The following is a 21,731-nucleotide window of genomic DNA, read 5'->3' on the forward strand; positions in this document are numbered from 1 at the left end:
AAGAAAAAACTAAAAAAAAAAGGAAAGGAAAAAAAAAAAAAAAAAAAAAAAAAAAAAGATTAAGGTATAAAAAGAATACCAGATGGAAAATAGTTCAGTGGTTTCTTATAATGTTAAACACAGAATTAACTTACGAACTAGCAATTCCCGTCCTAAGTATATTTCCCCCAAAAAACTGAAATCAAAGACTCAAATAGATACTTTGCAATGTCCATAGCAGCATTCATTATTCACAATAGCTAAAAGGTGGAAATCTCCCAGGTGTCCATCAACAGACGAAAGTATAAACAAAATGTAGTACATCTATACAATGGAATATTATTCAACCATAAAGAAGAAAGGAATTCTGATACCTGCTACAACGTGTATGAACTCTGAAAACATTACACTAAGTAAAAAAGGCAAAGAGGGATAAATATTTTATGATTCGATTTATATAAGGTAACTAGAAGAAGCAAGTAGAGATAGACTTAAGTAAAATAGAGGTCACCAGGCACAGGGGCCTAGAGGGGATAAAGAGGTTTATATAAGTGCAAAGTTTCTGCTTGGGATGATGAAAAAGTTTGGAAACAGATGTGAGATGACTGCACAGCACTGTGAATAGACTTAATGTCACTGAACTGTAAACTTAAAAATGGCTAAAGTTATAAATTTTGGGGTTTTTTTTTATGTCTTTATTTTCTTTTGAGAGAGAGAAAAGAGAATGAACAGGGGAGGGGCAGAGAGAGAGGGATACACAGAATCTGAAGCAGGCTCCAGGCTCTGAGCTGTCAGCACAGAGTCCAACACAGGGCCTGAACACACAGACTGTAAGATCATTACTTGAGCCAAAGTCAGATGCTCAAACAACTGAGCCACCCAGGCTCAGTGTATTATAATAACATAATAAAGTATGTTATTTATACTTTGCTACAAAAAAGCCCAAACTACAAAAAAAGCTGTTTCACTAAAAACAAAAATACTGATAGTAGTAGTATCAAATCCTGAGAGAGCAAGCAACGTAAGGCCTGAAAACAATGCATTAGCCTCAAGGTCACAGTAGCACGGTCAAAATAAAAGTCAAGTTGTTTACAGCAGGTGGAAGAATTAATAAAAGGGAGAACAGTGCCAGTATTCAAACATATGAATAGACCTACAATTCAGAAGTACCCAAGGAATTACCAAATTACCAAAGTGAGAAGCACAGATAATACTAGAAAGGGTCAAGATTTAATCCAAATTAGCTACTCTCCGGACCTCCTTCTGACTCCTTGAGGTGATGTTGATGGCCTGGAGAAAAATGAAATACTGTTGCTAAGATTACTGCTAACAAGAGCAGATAAAACAAAGATGTGGTAGGCCTGGTTTGCATCTCGCTCCAAGGGAATGTTCAGGTATGGTTTCCTTTCCCTCAGACTACAAGCAGATTTGTTCTGGCCTAGACCTGCAGGTAGTACATCTCCTGGTCAGTCCTGATTGGTTTAGTGTAAAGGGCAGTTTCTGGACTCCCAAACAATGCTATAATGAAGCCAGGCGTGGAGGATCAGTCGCTAAGTCCACTTGTGGGTCCCTACTTAGGGACACAGTGCAACAGGACATGAACTGTTAAGGGAAAGAGTCTCTGTTGCTCCAATATTCAGACACTGTCCCAGAAGGTATTATGACGATCACATGGTCCAACCTCCAGCTTTACAGACCAGATGACTGATCCTAGTTTCAAAAACTCTAGACTCTACCATAAAGTCACTGTGTTATCTTTGGGACATGTCACATAACCACTTTGGGTCTTAGTTTCTACATCTGTAAAATGAACTCTTACTTCCAAGCCATGTGGTGTTATAATAGCAAAGAAAATACTAAAGCTCAGATCTCTTAAGTTGGTCTAGCACTTTTCCCTCCACACAGCACTGTACCCACTATGCCTAGAAATTTACTAGAGTGCTATTTATGCCTGTGGATTAGTGACTTAATGGGATAAACAACTTCATCTTGTTTTTATATTACAAAATGGTAGTATGTGTCACTTTATAGAATTGCACAAAGGCTGAGTTCTAGAAATCCAGAATCTATGTCACTTTAATTTTCATTACTTCAAACTACATAAATATGGAAAATATCTTTGTTTGTTAAAATTAAAATTATTCCTTTATGTAGTATTTCCATTTGTAAAAATATAAACAGGCTATTTTCGAATGTCTTAATTTAAGTTTTAAATTATTGTCAAGGGGTGCCTGGGTGGCTCAGTCAGTTAAGCATCCGACTTCGACTCAGGTCATCTCATGGTTCATGGGTTCGAGGTCCACGTCAGGCTCTGTACTGACAGCTCAGAGCCTGGAGCCTGTTTTGGATCCTGCATCTCCCTTTCTCTCTGACTCTCCCCTGCTCATGCTGTCTCTCTCTCAAATCAATAAAATTTTTTAAAAAACATGAAAAATTTTAAAAAAATAAATTATTGTCAAAAACTTAGAACTATCATTTTGTTTGCAGTAATCTACCTGATGATACCCCATTTTTGTGGAACCACTTTACAAATTAAAAATCTTGTTTATGCCAAAATATCCTTATTCTTTAAAAAAGGCTTCATAAATTACCATCCAAGGCACATTATATATTCTTAGTGCAGACATTTAACTAAGTTAGGTGAACTGAAGATCTAAAAAGAGAAAATACCAATCATGAAATTAAGAGAGGCATTTAGAGAAAAATAACAGCTTAGAATGATTGAATAAATAAGCTTTAATTCTGGGGCACCTGGGTAGCTCAGTCAGTTGAGCATCTGACTTTGGTTCAGGTCATGATCTCCCAGTTCATGGGTTTGAGCCCCGCCACTGGGCTCCCTGCTGTCAACACAGAACCTGGTTAGGATTCTCTGTCCCCTTCTCTCTCTGTCCCTCCCCCACTTGTGGGCACTCTCTCTCTCAAAAACAAACAAACCTTTACCCCCCTAAAATAAAAAACCCAACTCTGATTCCTCAGAAATTGGATTTTTATGATTTTCTTCCTCAACAAAAATTTCGTCCCTGTTTATACCTTCAAAATGCCATTTGATTTTAATGGGCAGTTTATACCAGTGTTTTAGGTAAACTTCGAATTTTCCTTTTAATGTTAAGAGTGTCAGTAACACACACTTGGGTATCAGTAATGGCACATGGACAGACTGACTCCCTAATTGTTACAGTAATGGGTATAAAAGATCTCCATGAGTTCTCAATATGCTCCTTCAGATATGTGATCAAAACTTGTCAATTTCTTTCATCCTTGTTATAACCTATTATTTCCCAAAGATATCATACGAAAATTACGCACATTATAACAACACACAAGGAACTTTTTAAAATGGAAATGTTTGGTATGACAACTGTCCTCAGTTTATTTCATGTAGCATTTTACTTCATTTAACTCATCCACGTCCATTGACAAAATCTGGCTCTTCTGACCTATGTGGCAGCATAGATCGGGAGCTAAGCAAACATAACAGGGTTCAAACATAACTCCACTTTTTACTGATTAGGTGGCCTTAGGGAAGTTTGTGAACCTCCTCTTGCAGCATTTCTTTTGCAAAATGGGAATACTACTGAACTTTCTGCTGGGGTGATTAAGGAACATTATACACTACATTATAGACAGTTGTATGGATGTACTGAGCTTTGTATTCAGTACCACAAGCAGAAATTAGAAGAAAAAATTGTTTATGATTAAGTATGAAACAAATGAGAAATTCAGCATCATTTGAAGAACACTTCAAAATATTGCTAGCACAGTTCTGTAAAATAAGTTTTTAAATACTAAAACAAAACCATTGCTAAATGAAAGCACTTCCAAATTAGGATGAGCAAATCAACACTTACTTTAAAACCAATAGAAAGTATTAGTTTCTTGATAGTGGATTATGTGTAAAGAAATCCTAAGTGAAAATGTTAAGCATCAGTGAAAATGAACAAGTAAAATGCTATTGAAAACATTTCATTATACACAAAACATTTCAGCATCTTTAATTATACGAATTCAGACTAACAGCACCCTAACACTTAACAAGTAATGAACTCTGTCAGCAGGTGGCTCTAGTGACACTGAAATAACTTAATACCAGACACCATGGCAAAATACAAGTGGTAAAAAATGTACTGAATCTCAGAAATTTGAAGTCAAGAATCACATTAATACCTCGATCCAAGCCCTCTTTTTCAAATTAAGATAACCAAAGTCTATAATAATGGTCATGTTTAAGGGCTCACTAGTATGTTAGCAGTAGAACAAAACTGAAAACCTAGATTATCTCTTTTTTAGTACTCGTATTAGTCAACAAATGAGCATTTACTATGTTGCCAGGCATAGTACAAGGAGCCTTCCTCCAAAAAAATTCACCTCTAATTTACATGTCACATTTACTCATTTGTTCACCTCATTCAAAAGTACACACAATTATATAAAAGCTCACATTTATGATTTCTAATGGTACCAAGGTAGTAATAGTAACTACAATACAATGTTTGTAATCTTGTTCCCAGTCTGTAAGACAGAAAAGTAGCTTGGCATTTCTTTTTTTAAAAGGAGAAATTTTTTAAAAGAAGAAATTTAACATTCCCCGTTTATATGTCTTCCTACTTTCTAGTTCCAGAAGGGTTCCCATCTTTTTTGTTGTTTATTTAACCAATTTAGGAATTCTTAGATTGTTGGAATGCCAGAGGCAGAAGAGGTAAAAAGAAAGACAGGAAGTACATTCTTTTTATTAGAATAAAGAATATATAATTCTAATACAGCTGAATTCAGGCTCAACTCTCCTGTCTAACAATAATGGAGTCTAGGTTTTCTTCAACATTCCTTATTCTTGACCAAAGACCTGCAAATACCTTTGTTATATGTAGTCATTTATTATACTGAATATACTACTGCTAGAACTGAAGCTACTACTTAACATGAACCATATGTCAATACAGTCTCTGTAGGATCAGTAAAAGAGCTATAATACCAAAAGGGCCTAAAATGAACACATTATTATGTTCTGCCTCTGACACTTTTGTGCTCTTTGACTTCGGTATAAGAATAGCAATACATACCTCATAGCTATTATCTTTATTTTCTTATTCAGAAAGAAAGATTCTTAGATCTCACTTTTACAACTTTCATAACTAGCTGATAGCCTGGGTTTCTCCACTTTCTTCTTCTCTGAGGTCCTACTACTTTGTTAGCTAATCTAGAGTTTCTTTATCCAATACAGTAGCCACTAGACATACACTGAGCACTTGAAATGTGGCTAATTTGAATTAAGAAATACTGAAAGTATAAAATACATACCAGATTGTAAACATTTTTAGTGTGGAAAAAAGACATAAAATATTTCATTCATATTTTTATAGTGGATATATGTTAAAATGGTGATACTCTGGACACAGTAAATAAAATATACAATAAAATTAATTTAACCTTTTTTTTAAAACCTTTCTACTATGGACACTAGAAAATTTTAAAGTACACATGACATGATTTTGTGTACTTTTTCTTAGTGGATTAGAGTTCTGACTTTCTCATTGATTATTCTTTCCTTAAGAATAGGGGTAGGGGCACCTGGGTGGCTCAGTCGGTTAAGCGTCTGACTTCAGCTCAGGTCATGATCTCACGGTCTGTGGGTTTGAGCCCCGCATCAGGCTCTTTGCTGACAGCTAGCTCAGAGCCTGGAGCCTGTCTTTGGATTCTGTGTCTCCCTCTCTCTCTGACCCTTCCCTGCTCATGCTGTCTCTCTCTCAAAAATTAAAAAAAATTTTTTTTAAAAGAGAGTAGGGCTAAAAGATTATACTTTGTGTTTGTAACCTGAGCCTCTAGTAAAACACTCTCCAAACAGCTGATGCTCATAAACGATGATCCAAAATATGCTTTCTCTTGGATTACTAGTCTTACGCTATGAAATTATTCTAAAAGCCAGAAATCTACTTCTAGTATTAGCCTACATTTATAGACATGCAATTAATCAAAAAATTTTACACATAGAATTTCCTGGTAGGAAAAGCAGTCTCCTGATTAATCCAGTTATGGTCATTTTGCTAATCAAGTCTTTAAAAATTGTTTTTGCACTCAGCTCAATTTTCCCTTTAAATATATTATTACATTTCCACATTTTTTTAAATTATACCCAGGATCCTTCCAGGCACTAGTGAGAAAATAAGTTAGTCATTATGTTAACCTGTATAGCTGTAATGGGTATTTGTTAAAACCTAAGGACAAACACGATGCAGGTAAAAATTAACTGCTAAGATCTAAGTAGTTAACAGGCAATTTTTTAAGGTATCTTGAGTCTCCCCTGTGGCAGTTGACTTCAATTCTACTTCTATTCACCAAGATCTAGATATTTGTTTTATTAATGCTATGTATAATAAAAAGTTATTTTTAAATAAAACAGCTTCAATGAAATTTGACTGTGGAAGGTTTACAATATCTTAAAAAAACACATAGGCTAATGAAACAAAATTTTTTTTTTAATTTTTTATACTTTATTTTTGAGACAGAGAGAGACAGAGCATGAGCAGGGGAGGGTAATAGAGAGAGGGAGACACGGAATGTGAAGCAGGCTCCAGGCTCTGAGCTAGCTGTCAGCACAGAGCCTGACGCGGGGCTCAAACCCACAAGCTGCGAGATCATGACCTGAGCCGAAGCCGGACACTCAACTGACTGAGCCACCCAGGTGCCCCAACAAAATTTTATTCTTTTTTTTTATTTATTTTTTTAATGTTTTATTTATTTCTAGGAGAGAGAGTGAGAGAGACAGCGTGAGCAGGGGAGGGCCAGAGAGAGAGGGAGTCACAGACTGAAACAGGCTCCAGGCTCCGAGCTGGCAGTCAGCACAGAGCCCGATGCGGGGCTTGAACCCACGAACCGCGAGATCATGACCTAAGCGAAAGTCGGACGCTTAACCGACTAAGCCACCCAGGCGCCCCAATTTTATTCTTTTTAAAAAAAAATTTTTTGAGGTTTTATTTATTTTTGAGAGAGAGAGAGAGAGAGAGAGAGAGAGAGAGAATATGAGCAGGGTAGAAGCAGAAAGAGAGGGAGATCCAGAATCCGAAGCTGGCTCTAGGCTCTGAGCTGTCAGCACAGAGCCCAACGCGGGGCTCAAACTCACGAACCGTGAAATCATGACCTAAGCCAACGTCGGAAGCTTAACCGACTGAGCCACCCAGGTACCCCCAAAATTTTATTCTTATTATTAAAACAGATATCTCTAAACCACAGTCTGTCAATCTTGACTACTCAGTTACATCTTAAATATTTTAAAATTATTCTTTTTAGTTCTAACATTTCGGTAGAGAGCCAACTCTTGTTAAGGTAATAGGTAACAGAAAGAAGTAAAATAAAAGATCCCTAACTCTGAAGAAAAGGCAAAACAAACCCAAGGTTTCTTAAAACCTAGTGATGAGAAGAGCACAAATATACAATAAAGAAGCTAGAGCTGGTGAGAAGAGTGAATTTTATTTTAGAGACACAATAATAGTGGAAATAATGGACTAGAGCTTCGCAAACCCATTCTGCACAGATCCTAAACTGGACATTCAACTGCAATTTCCTATCTATAAAATGCTACAGATAGACTAGAAGAACAAGTAATCCAATAAATTCTCTTTTATAGCCTTAGAAACTAGTATAAATTTGGTCCAGTACACTAATACACTCAATAAACAATCACTGAGTATCTCCTAAATTTTATTTTATTTAAAAATGTTTTAATGTTCTTTTGTTTATTTCTGAGAGAGAGAGAGAGAGCGCGTAATCAGGGAAGGGTCAGGGAGAGAGGGAGATACAGAATCTGAAGCAGGCTCCAGGCTCTGAGCTAGCTGTCAGCACAGAGCCTGATGCGGGGCTCTAACTCAACGAATTGTGAGATCATGACCTGAGCCAAAGTTGGATGCTTAACTGACTGAGCCACCCAGGTCCCCCATATCTCCTAAATTTTAAAATAGTTCATTAATGATAGACTGTACTGTAGCAGTACAATCTTTAAAGAAAACTAATGTATAATTAGTATTATACAGCCACATGAATACAATAAAATGTAACTTTTAAGAACACTTTAGTTTGAAATAATTATGTAGCTTCACAGAAGGTAAACAAAGAAATGGTGAAGTCCCATGCACCCCTCCCCAGCATGCTGTGTCTTATACAACTTCTGATTATGTATTTGAAATGAAAAGGAAGCATATTAATTACATTGAAGCTTCTTATAAATGCAACTCTAAAAGTTTTGTTTCTGAGGGGAGGAGGAGGGGAATATTATTGGTGACAGTCAGTTGAGCAACCAACTCCTGGTTTCGACTCAGGTCATGATCTCAAGGTTTGTGAGATGGAGCCTTGTGTTGGGCTCTGCACTGACATAGGAGGGCTTGCTTGGGATCCTCTCTCTCTCTGCTCCTACCCAGCTCCCGCACTCTCTCACTCTCTCAAAATAAATAAATAAACGTTTAAAAAATACAAATTAAAAAAAATTTTTTAAAGGCAAATCCCATACTTACATGGATCTTATTAAAATATTTTTAAAGATCCAAATTTAAAACCAAATTACTTTTCCAATATAAACATGACAAATCTTACAATTAAAAAAAATTATCTTGAGCTCAGCAATTAGCAGATGGAAAAGACAAAAAGATGTGGAGAAAGATACAGCATTTTGGCTCAAAAGTTTTGAAAAAGTAATTTTAAAGGAATTTTTGTCTTTAACTTTCTCATATTTTATTTTCAACAAGAATCCTAAATGAGAAAAAATGTAAATACAAACCAAGCACTGCTTGGTTATGCTAAAATAACTACATAAAATATTTTCCCTTTCCTATCCAAAACGCTTTTAATTTAAATACTTACTCTGAGCCTGCAGCCATTTCCAAGTATGATGTTTCTGCTGTATCAACCCCCAAAGGGATCACTATGCTCATGACGTTCGCCTCTGGTAAATTCGATTACTATGGAGTCCTATGCATTGGTATCCAAAACACTGGGGCATGCCAGCCACAGTGCTCATTGCAAACATCTAAGTGCATCCACAAACCCTGTTTAAAAGAAAAAGGAACAAAAAATTAAAAATCATCTTCATATTCCTAATGCATTCATATTATAAAGACAATAAGTAAGATACATGAAGAAAAAGCATTCTTCATTAAAATATCCATATAAACTGGAATTTGCTCAAGTGAGTCTCTCTTTTGCTCATTTATTTTTCTTTTAATTTTTTTTATTTATTTATTTCTAGGAGAGAAAGAGAGAGAGAGACAGCATGAGCAGGGGAGGGTCAGAGAGAGAGGGAGTCACAGACTGAAACAGGCTCCAGGCTCTAAGGTGGCAGTCAGCACAGAGCCCGACGCGGGGCTCGAACCCACGAACCACGAGATCATGACCTAAGCGAAAGTCGGATGCTTAACCGACTAAGCCACCCAGGCGCCCCTAATTTAATTTTATTTTGGAATTAAGTTATGCAACTTTGATTAAAAGAAGCTTCTGAATCATAACCTTCCTTAGGGAAAGAATATAAAATGCCAAAACAAAGATTAACTAAGGTATCTTGCTTAGTGAAGAACCAACAAATATTACTCATTTTCAAAGATAAAATGAAATTTCTTACAGCACTGGTATCCAAAACAAGCCTTCTTGATTCAGTAGGTGATCTGACAAATACTGAGTACTTACTAAGCTTTTACGTGGATGATCTATTTAATCCTACAACTCTGAGACAGGGCTCTCCCTTTTACCACTGAGGATTACAAAAGCAAGAAAGGTTAAATAACCAAGGTTGCTCAGTTTAAAAAATAAAATCAGGGGGGTGCCTGAGTGCCTCAGTTGGTTGAGCATCCAACTTCCGGTTCAGGTCATGATCTCATGACTCAAACCCAGCATGGGGCTCTCTACTTCAGGGTAGAGCCTGCTCTGGATCCTCTGTCCCCCTCGCTCTCTGCCTCTCCCCGACTCATGCTCTTTCTCTTTAAAAATAAATATTTTTAAAAAATAAAACCAGGATTTGAACCAATTCTACTCTTTTATGTATTATAAAAAGAAAGCTATTGAATTTGTAATAAAATCTATTGGTTTAAAGTGTTTGTAATTTTCCATACCGCATCAATATACGTATATTGAGGGAGTTCTCTTATTTCTTCACTTAGTATTAACTCCCCAGAACTAGTGTTCCCTAATACGGGTAATTAGTAAAGAAAACTAATACACTTGAAGTGTTTTTTAAACAAATTTACCAAATAACAAAATATATTCAACTTCAACATCAATGCTTCTAATCTAATTCACTGTATGACACTTGTATATGATACTCTTTGTGAAACATCTACTCAAAATATTTTCAGTAATAAGGGGCGCCTGGGTGGCTCAGTCAGTTAAGTGTCCAACTTCAGCTCAGGTCATGATTGTGCACAGTTCAGGAGTTCGAGCCCCCCATTAGGCTCTGTGCTGGCGGTGTGGAGCCTGCTTGGGATTCTCTCTCTCTCTCTGCCCCTTCCCCACTTGTGCATGCTGTCTCTCTCTCTCAAAACAAAAATTGGAAAAAAAAAACAGTTTTTCAGTAATAATATAGTACAATTTAGAAACAAAACAGATAATCCTATAAAGAGAAAAAGGGCAACAGTCAAAATTGTTTTTGCCATGTTATGCCTGAAATACTGAAGAGCAAGATTTCTTCAAATGTCAATTTTCATATTTATCTTTAATTTTTACAAGTAACCTTGACAATAACTATTTAGTTTAATTTCTATTTCACAGGTAATAAAGATTGTGAGCTCATACCTTATGGGAGCAAATACCAAAATAGTGAAGTAAAGTGGTAACAGTTGTTTGAATTTTCCAAGAAAACTAGCTCCACCTTTAAATCACATATAACTGAGGGCTGGGGGGAAGAGGGGAAGGGGGTGATGGACATGGAGGAGGGCACTTGTTGGGATGAGCACTGGGTGTTATATGTAAACCAACTTGACAATAAACTATTTAAGGGGGAAAAAAAACCCCACATATAACTGTGGGAGAGCTACTAGATTATAAGATATTATAATAAAAATATACAATAATAGGCATTTGCACCTATACTCACCAGATATATGAGCTATGCAAGTTATTTAACCTAAGCCTCAGGTACCTTGCCTATAAAATGAGATCTTATCCTCACAGAGTTTCCATGAAGAAAATGAAATAATGAATGTAAAGCATTTTCATACACAGCACTGCACATTTTTAGCAATCAATAAGTGGCAGTCACATAAGAAGAGTTGCTCTTACTTCATGGAAAAGCTGTCTAGACCTCGTTTAAAGTGATTCTTCTAATAGTTTTTGAAAATAATTATGGTTTTCAACTTGCTATGCTTTTACAATGTGCTCCATCAAATTAGAATCCTCCTCTACAAATAATTAAAGCAGAGTGAGAAAAAGGAAAAGTTGCCCTACCTTCCTTGTTGCCCCTGTGACCATATTAGAGTTGCTTTATAAAAGATACATTAATCCACAAAAAGCTATACAATTATAAAATTTCTAATTGACAAAACACAAGCAATTTACAAACTATAAGTTTGTTCTATTCAAATGTGACAAAATTCTATATTTCTTTAAAATGCTGAAGATACGGATCTAACAACGGATAACAATTAAAACTTAAAAAGAAAAATTCTCTTCCTTGTTGGTACCATCTACTTGGTAGATGTTTTCTTTAACTCAGCATATCTTTAGACTCACAAAAAGTCATATATTTTAGGCATATGTTGTTAAATATTTAGTAGTGTATTTTTTTAACTTGAGGCGATAACCAGAAAGTAGAAATCAAATTATTACGCGTTCTTTTTAGGTAACTGAATAATAGTTCCAACCCAAAAGAATCTATTTGAGTATGTATCTAATTGTGTGCTCCCTTTTTATTTAAATATACAATCCTCAATAAACACTACATTTGAGGGGCACCTGGGTGACTCAGTCAGTAAGCATCCGACTTCAGCTCAGGTCATGATCTCACGGTTTGTGGGTTCGAGCCCCACGTCAGGCTCTGTGCTGACAGCTAACTCAGAGCCTGGAGCCTGCTTCAGATTCTGTGTCTCCCTCTGCCTCTGATCCTCCCCTGCTCACGCTGTCTCTCTCTCTCAAAAATAAATAAAACATTTAAAAAAATTTTTTAAAAACACTATATTTTGAACTATTTTTTAAGTAGCAGTGAAGAGCTTGCCATTAACCTACTTCAGACAATGGCCTGTGTTTGTACAATGACCGCCTATCTCTCAAGCCCTGCACAGTGCCTGATGAATGAATGAGAGCACCCAGAATGAAACTGCAGCCCTGGCCTCATTAGCCAAATAAGTGATCAATCTGTACGATTAAGTGCTAGAACAGCAACTTCATGACACCCTCTACACAAATGCCATCACTCTCAAAACACAGAACTTCATTCCCCAGGACAGACACATCATCATATCTGAAACAAGAACCACAGACTCTGAATTTGATTCAACAGGGAAGATGATCTCAGTAATTTATTCACAAGAGGCCAGGAGGCAAGATGTCCTATCTATTGAGACCATAAAATGGCAAATATTTCAATATATTCATTAATACCAAAAACTCAATCACTAGAAAACTCACACTGTTTAAAAATGTAGTTGATACTTAATAAAATCATAAATTCATTAGGGTCAAATTCCTGTGTCAAGAAAAATAAGAAAAGAAAGGGAAAGCCAATGCAGTAAGCAGAAACGGTATGAGCTTATAACACACGCATTACTAGAGAAAGAACAATTCAACACAATCCAAACAATTACCACAAAGCTTTCACATCTTATATGTGAAACAAGAAACTGGTTATCCAACTCGCAAGTAAAATATATACAAAGTACATTAAGAACAAAAATTGCAGCCATTAAAGAAATAATATAAAAAGAAATACCATGAGATGTCTGGTAAATCTGAGGTCCAAGAAAGAATAAATGTCTTCACAAAACCTGCTATCCAGAATAGACCTAGAAACCAAGTGAACATAGGAGTATTGAGCTGTTTTTAAATGGCATAAAATTATAGATACTTCTGTCTAACATGGCACCTAAAAATCCAAAGGGACTCACACAAAGACAGCAGCTAATTCTTAACAAAGTAAATTTATTCTTCACTTCTTTATGCAAATAAATGTAAACACAGTAAAGGCAACAATTAAAGCTAAAATTCAAATCAAACTAAAGATAAACTGGGAAAATACAATACTAAAAACAGATTTAGCAAAGCAAAGGCAATAATACCAAAACAAAAACAAATAAAACCCTAAAGTAGGAAAAACCAGATAAAAGGCTAGGAAAGGCAATTTTTTTTTAATGTTTTTATTTATTTCCAGGAGAGAGAGAGAGACAGCATGAGCAGGGGAGGGTCAGAGAGAGAGGGAGTCACAGACTGAAACAGGCTCCAGGTTCTGTGCTGACTGCCAGCTCAGACGCGGGGCTCGAACCCACGAACCGCGAGATCATGACCTAAGCGAAAGTCAGACGCTTAACCAACTAAGCCACCCAGGCGCCCCTAGGAAAGGCAATTTCAAAATAATCTATCAGATTAAGACTGAGGCTGCTTTTAAGACCATGCTGAAAAGTTCAGAAAGCAAAAAATACCGCTGAAAAGATGAATATCATACCCAAAAAGCAGAAGGATGAAAACAGGAGGAAAATTTGTTTCTAAAATTACAAATAAAAGTGTATTCTAAAATAACCTTTTTTTAAAAAGTGTATGTATTTGTTTGTTTTTTGAGAGAGCGAGCAAGCCCATGTAAACAGGGGAGGGGCAGAGAGAGGGGGAGAGAATCCCAAGCAGTCTCTGAGCTGACAGTGCCACCAACACGCCCCTGTCATAATCTCTCTGAAGAAAGGGCCATTTATTATTATCTTTCTGTCTCTTATAAGTAACTTACATAGAGCTAATCGATATTAAAATTAAATCAATTATGTTTTGGATACATGTCACTAATAAGCAAGCAAATTCTGGGCTAAATTACTAGTGGAAATGAAATAAAGAAACTTCAAAGAAACTGTGAGGGACTACATTCCTAAGATTTCTTTATGAATTAGAAATTAAACTGCCCTCATTTTGCCCTTAAGATTTCCTTTCTCTGTAGCAGTTGACTAAGGTAAAATTTAAAAAATACTGTTTGATCAAGATACACTACCTAGTTATTACCTATGAAACTTAGGACAAGTCATTTCACTGCTCTGAGGACTTCCAACTATAAACAGAGGTAGATTAGGTTTTTGATCTTACAGTTTACACCTTATAAAGTATATTAATGGATTACTTCTGATAATCGAAAGAAAAGAATAAATATCAGATTCAAAAAAACAAAAAAAAAACTCTGACAACAGAATGATTTTTTCCAGTTGGGTTAATATTAGCATCAGACAGTGCTCTACAAGCATTTACCTGATACTCAAACCTCCCCAAAGAGAAGTTATAAGAGCAATAATAAATACTGAGCGCTTACAATGCTTAATCCTCACAATGAACCTATGGTGTAGGTACCTTTATCATCCCCATTTTACATATAATATAGATAAAACTCATCCAAAGTCCCATAGCTAATAAATCACAGAATCAATAATTGAACCCTAGGGAAACCTAGGTGGTTCAGTCAGTTAAGCGTCTGACTCCTGATCTCAGTTCAGGTCACGATTCAGGGTCGTGGGATTGAGCCCCATATCTGGCTTTGTGCTGATACCATGGAGCCTGCCTGGGATTCTGTCTCTTCCTCTCTGCCCCTCCCCTGCTCAAGTGCTCACATGCTCTCTCTCTCAAAATAATTAAACATTTTGGGGAAAAAACCAATTTGAATCCTAACAGTTTGATTCCAGCACCTACACATTAGTTTGCCTGAAATTAAAGTTTCCTAGAGAATTGATAAAATAATCTAGAATTTACAGTTAAGAGGAAAAATTGACAACTGCTTTGCTCAAAAAGAAGAAGTTAAAGAAATACATAAATGTCTCATTCCAGAACATCTGGACGCCATTTATTCTAGCACACTTAAAGAACAGTAACGAAACCCACTTTGCTCCTCCCCCAAACCTGATCTACTTAATGAATTTATATCCATTACACAAAAATGCATTAAAAGACTACAGAAGTGGAGAAAAATGGGCTCAAAGTCTAAAATTTGGGTTTAAAATATTTCAGGGATGGTGTAAAGGACATAATCAAAGGATACTCAAATTCTCTATTATTTCCAAGAACAAACACATCCTTCACTAGTACATGGACGTTAGAGGAACTATGCTCCAAATTGGAGATTAGTCATCTACACAAGTATACTCAATTCTTATACAAAACTATTTGTTAATAAGCACAGACCACCTATCTAATCAGTTAAATTTTAACTTGAGACTCCCTTTAATGACCAACTGGTTCCTAAAAACAAAAAATTATACCAACCTACATTATAATACTTTCATAGCAAATGAAATTTCTATTTAGAAAAATCTGTATTCCTGTAAACAGAGTTAGTTCATGGACCTATGTGAAAAATGGAAACCTATATATAAAATTCAATGTTCTGGGGCGCCTGGGTGGCTTAGTCGGTTGGGCGTCCGACTTTCGCTTAGGTCATGATCTCGCGGTTCGTGGGTTCGAGCCCCGCGTCGGGCTCTGTGCTGACTGCCAGCTCGGAGCCTGGAGCCTGTTTCAGTCTGTGACTCCCTCTCTCTCTGACCCTCCCCTGCTCACGCTGTCTCTCTCTCTCTCCTAGAAATAAATAAAACATTTAAAAAAAAATGTTCAAAAAGTGTATTTTCTGATTCTGTAAGATTCACAGTTTCACTGGAGCCTATTTAGTACAATTCCAACCGTTACTACTAAATTCAGTATCAAAGTATAACTGCTTCAGATTTCACCATTCTGCCACTTAATAATGATTATTCTCTGGAAGCCTTAGCTCCTCCTCTGTAAATAGGAATAATCACAGAACATATTTTTCTGAATTGTTTGAAAGAATTGTGTGTGGCACTCAGTGTTAGCTATGGTGATGAGGTAAAAAGTCCCTAAAAGATCAGTACTGGAGAACAATTCTCAACTAATTTCCTGTAAAACAAGTAATTCAAGAATTTCTGATGGGGAGGGGCACCTGGGTGGCTTAGTCGGTTAAGCGTCCGACTTTCGCTTAGGTCATGATTTTGCGGTTCGTGGTTCGAGCCCCGTGTCAGGCTCTGTGCTGACTGCCGGCTCAGAGCCTGGAGCCTATTTCAGAGTCTGTATCTCCCTCTCTCTCTGACCCTCCCCTGCTCACGCTGTCTCTCACGCTGTCTCTCTCTCTCTCTCTCCTAGAAATAAATTAAAAAAAAAAAAAGAATTTCTGATGGGGAGAGCTTGGCTGGAGCTTGAGTGGCTCAGGTGTTTAAAGTCTGACACTTGATCTTGGCTAAGGTCATGATCTCACAAATTAGAGAAACTGAATCCCCCACTGGGCTCTGTGCTTCAGCACAGAGCCTGCTTGGGATTCTCTTTCTCCCTCTCTTTCTGCCCTTTCACTGCTCCTTTTCTCCCTCTCTCTCTCTACCTCTCTCTCTCAAAAATAAATAAACTTAAATAATTTCTAATCAGGGTGCCTGCCTGGCTCAGTCAGTGAAACATGCAACTCTTAATCTCAGATTCTGAGCTCCAGATTGGAGGTAGAACTTATTTAAGAAAAATTTTTTTTAATAAAATGCACTTTTGTCGTACACTGTAGGTGCTTAAGAAATATGATCTGAAAAAAAAAATATGATCTGAATGGGAAAGAAAAAAAAAAACGTTATTTCTGATCCATTCCAAAATCCATTCTTGCCAAGAAAGGTGAAAGGATATTTCTGTATTGGATTTCAAATTCAGAGGATTTGATAAGAAGCAGTTTCACTTAAAAAAAAAAAATCAACAGGGATGCCTGGGTGGCTCAGTTGGTTAAGCCTCCAACTTCAGCTCAGGTCATGATCTCGTGGTTCGTGGGTTCGAGCCCTGCGTCAGCTCGAAGCCTAAAGCCTGCTTCAGATTCTGTGTCTCCCTCTCTGACCCTCCCCTGCTCACACTGTCTCTCTGTCTGTCTCTCTCTCAGAAATAAATAAAACATTTTAAAAAATTTTAAATCAACCTTATTATAAAATCCGAACTAAAGTTAACATTTTTCTTAAAGTAAAAATCTGTGTGCACAATAATGGTGAAAATCAATTGATCATCTACACCGGAAATTCTTTTTAGAGAATTTTTGTCAACACAGAAATGGACTCTGATAAAAGACTTTAATAAATCAATACCAATCCTTGTGATATTATCCAATGAGCACCACCTCATCTCTACAGGGTCAAGAATAAGGTACTTTCCCAAATCTGCCAGTATTTTTTGAAACTTCATACTCGTTTACAACTCAGTTACATTATCTTTTAGCACACTTGAAATATGACACTGGAATCAAAGTATTAAAGTGTCAAGAATAACCTTTTTAAAAAAATACACAAAGGGGTGCCAGGGTGGCTCAGTCAGTTAAGCATCTGAATTCAGCTTGGGCCATGATCTCACAGTCTGTGGGTTCAAGCCCCGCATCATGCTTTGTGCTAATAGCTCGGAGCCTGGACCTGCTTCGGATTCTGTCTCCCTCTCTCTCTGCCCCTCCCCCACTTGCATTGTCTGTCTGTCTCTCTCAAAAACAATAAACATTAAAAAAAATTTTTAAAAAATACACAAAGATAAAGAGTGAACCCAATGTAAACTATACTCTTTGCTTGATAATAACATTTCTTTTCTGGTTTTTTAATAAGTTCATTTATTCATTTTGACAGACAGTGAGAGAGAAAAGCATGAATCAGAGAGAAGCGAGAGAGAGAGACTCTCAAGCAGGCTCACAATGCAGGGGCTTGTACCCGTGAATCCTAAGATTACAACCTGAGCCAAAGAGTCAGACATTAAACTGACTGAGTCACCCAGGTGCCCCGATAATGATGTTTCAATGCTGGTTCATCAAATGTTATAAATGTACCACAATAATGAGGAACACTGATGATGATGATGCAGGTTGTGCTTGTGTGGGGAGGAGGCATGTGGGAAATCTATACATTCAACTTTGAAGTGAACCTGAAAATGCTTAAAAGATGAAGTCTGTCAAATTTAAAGATACATGTATGAATATAGTAAACTATTTGTCATTATATAATGGGATACCATTCTTTCTACCAGGGTTTTGGGAAAATTTTTAAACATCAGTTCTGCAACCAGTAGAAATATTGGTACATTCCTTCTTCACCACCCCAAAGCATCCACAAGTTAAGAGAATTAATTTCAATACTATCAGTTTTTTAATGCACCACCCATTTATGAATAGTATTGGTCAACCTCTGAAGTGGTGGAAATCACCAAACCATAGTATAAAATCTAGTAAGATGTTGCTTTTTTTTTTTTTTTTTAGAGAGCGAGAGAGAGAGAGAGAGAGAGAGAGAGAATCCCAAACAGGCTCCACACTGTCAGTGCAGAGCCCAGTGTGGGACTCGAACCCATGAATCCCAAGATCATGACCTGAGCTGAAGTCAGACACTTAACTGACCAAGGCACGTGTGCCCCAAATGTGGAATTTTAAAATAGCAATTCAGGGGGTGCCTGGGTGGCTCAATTGGTGAAGCGTCCAACTCTTGATTTCAGTTCAGGTCATGATTTCAATGGTTTATGTGACTGAGCCTACATGAGATACTCTGCCACTCCCCTGGCTCTCTCTCTCAAAATAAATAATTTTAAAAAAGTTTTAAAAAAGTATGTGGTTTGTAAATTAAAAAAATAAAATAGCAATTCAGTGACTGACAGAGTTGACAGGTTAGACTGAAGTCTCTGGGAATTATAAACATAATTTGTTTCCTATACATACAAATCTGCTCTTATAATGAGGTTAATCTTTATTCACCTCTGAGAATATAATAAAAGCAACTTCCTTCTAAAACAGTTACCTATTTATACTTTCTACTTGCCATATGGCCCACAACTACATACCTTAGAATGTACTGCTCAACATACAAGTACAGAAGACAAAGAATCTTCAAACCTAATAATCACATCTTCCCAAATTCCTCAAAAGCTTACTTGTAAGTACAAAAGCAGTAATACCACATGCGTCAATGTAAAGCATCACATGCGTAAAGCATAATCCCTGTAAAGCGTAATACCAAATACTTCATGGATTCTAAAACTTCCTTCTGTTTTAAAAAAAAAAATGCTATCTACATTAGCAATTTTTAAATTGTGCTCCCAGTAGTCCTCAATGGAGGTGAGAATTGAGACATTAGGAGAAAACAGAATCAGGAAGTTCACAAAAGAAAATGAGAGACAACATGTTCTGCAAATTTAAGTTAAACTCTGAAGGTACCTGTGGGTTTTTTTTGTTCTTTGTTTTTTTTTAAGTTTAATTTTATTTTTGAGAGAGCAAGAGCAAGTGTGGTAGGGGCAGCGAGAGAGAAAGATAGAGTATCCAAAGCAGGCTCCGGGCTGACAGCAGACAGCCTGATGCAGGGCTCAAACCCACAAACCATGCATGAGATCATGACCTGAGCCAAAGTCGGATACCTAACTGAGTCACCCATGTGTCCCTAAAGTGGCATGTTCTACATGGTAGCTACCAAATGGGAAAATGACATTAAATGAAACACTACTTCGCAATATAAAGGAACTATTTTTTTATTAAAATGTTTGTTTATTTTGAGAGAGAGAGGAGTGCGTGCAAACAGGGGAGGGTCAAGAGAGAGAAAGAGAAAGAGAATCCTAAGCAAGCTCCACACTTAGCCCAACATGGGGCTCAATCTCATGACACTGAGATCATGACATGAGCCAAAATCAGGAGACAGATGCTTAAATGATTGAGCCACCCAGGCGCCCCTAAATGAACTACTGATACATTCAGCAACTTCAATGAATATTAAGGAAATTATGTTGAATGAAATAAAAAAGCCAATTCCAAAAAGATCATATACTGTATAATTACATTTATGTAAGAGTCTTGAATGACCTACTATAGAAATACAGAACAGATTAGTGTGGTTATAAGGTCTAGGGAACCTTGTGGAGACGGAAATGTTCTCTATCTTAACTGTGGTAGTAGATGCAGGAACCTTACATATGTGATAAAAATACAGAAAACTAAATACACACACACACAGAAGCAGAAGTAGGGAAATCTGAACAAAATGGATAGACTGTATCAACATCAATATTCTGGTTGTGACAATGTACTACAATTTTGTAAGATGTTACCATTAACGGAAACTGGATAAAGGAAAAAGAATTTCTCTGTATTATTTCCTAGAAATGCATGTAAATCTACCTTATTTCAAAACTTAAAATTTAATTTTAAAATGACATTAAAATTATGGCCTTCAAACCTGTTTTTTGAGTACTGACAGAAATTTTCTTATGAATGAAATCTCTGTTATTTTCTTTGGAGAGAGCACATGCATGGGGAAGGGGCAAAGGGAGGAAGAGAAAGAGGTGGGGGAAAGAGAGACACAGAATCCTAAGCAGCCTCCACGCTCAGCAGGTTCCTTCAGAACCTGAAGCAGGGCTTGATCCCACTACCCTGGGATCATGAATCATGACCTGAGCTGAAATGAAGAGTCAGACACTCAACCCACTGAGTCACCCTGGTGTCCTACAAATGAACTCTTAAACCATAATCTAAGCATGTATTTTGATTCCAAGATGAAAACTAGCTTTATTCTCCTATGCTTTCTCCAGAGATTGCTAATGAAATCTTGAAGTGCTGTGTTAAGGATTTCATAGCAGATACACCAGGAAAAGGCCTTAACTGATCATTAAAGTCTGCTAAAAGGTACAGTAGGCATTTGTACCTCATATTTGCTATGTCTATAGTTAAAGGGAAATGGGCCTGCCTGTACATCCTCCCACCTACCACTTAAGTTCCATGACAAGCCTAAGGCTTCCCAGAGAATAGTTAGAAAATCACTGGCTAAAAGAAAATACTTACAGACTCATCATGTGACATGAAAAACTTATTTCACTGGTAAACTCCACCTGCCTGAAGCAGAAAAGGAAAAATATGCTCCCAAAAAGTAACATTAGAGTCTGTTATAATTAAAGAATCAAACAAAAACAACAAAAACCCTGCATTTATCTTTTAGTCAACCTATACAGACTATTTAGGCTGGTTCATTCTTGCTTTTTCAGTCTTGAAATAAGTATGCTTTCAAGTAAGGGCATAATTTTTGACTGAAACAATCAAAGTTGGCAATAATTTTATTCTCTCATTCTTCATTCCAGTCTTAACTAAAACAATGTCCTCTCCAGAATTAAGTATTCCTTCTATCATTATTTTGAATCATTTCTTTCAGACTAGAGAATTTGAGTCCTCTCTTCTTTACCTACCTAAGGACAATGTGGAGCAAAGCTAAATAATAGGATTCAAACAAATTTTTCTGTCTCTACTGTCTACATTTTATTATCTCAGACCTGGACTGTCAGAATAATTTTCTTAAGTGGTCTCTCTTCCTATTCTAACTTCAACTTTAAACCAGAGGTTCTCAAATATAAACTCACAAACTGCTACTTCTCATATACTAGGGTTGGTAGTTGAAAATTATGGATTCCTAGGCTTTACCCCCAGAGGTTCTGATTTAGTAAGTCTAAGATGTGGCCTAGATGTCTTATTTTGTAAAAAGGCATTTGCTCCAGCCCTTTATTCTAGAACAATTGCTTAAACACTGAACAGAATATACTTCAAAGCCTACAAGTTTCCTAGTCTTGCCCTCTTCAAAAAAAAA

The 21,731-nt window shown here is 36.7% G+C and overlaps 1 protein-coding gene across 1 annotated transcript in view; it reads right to left on the reverse strand.

Moving 5' to 3' along the window:
- Positions 1-21,731, reverse strand: part of KMT2E (lysine methyltransferase 2E (inactive)) — a 99,936-nt gene that overhangs the window by 61,922 nt on the left and 16,283 nt on the right. Inside the window, 2 exon segments of the mRNA XM_077746913.1 lie at positions 8,824-9,008; positions 12,875-12,947. Coding sequence (XP_077603039.1) covers positions 8,824-8,894 — 71 coding nt within the window. The 5' untranslated portion in view covers positions 8,895-9,008; positions 12,875-12,947.

This window comes from Crocuta crocuta, unplaced genomic scaffold, assembly GCF_008692635.1.
Source record: "Crocuta crocuta isolate KB4526 unplaced genomic scaffold, BGI_CrCroc_1.0 scaffold396, whole genome shotgun sequence".
In the NCBI taxonomy this organism is placed as follows: Eukaryota; Metazoa; Chordata; class Mammalia; order Carnivora; family Hyaenidae; genus Crocuta; species Crocuta crocuta.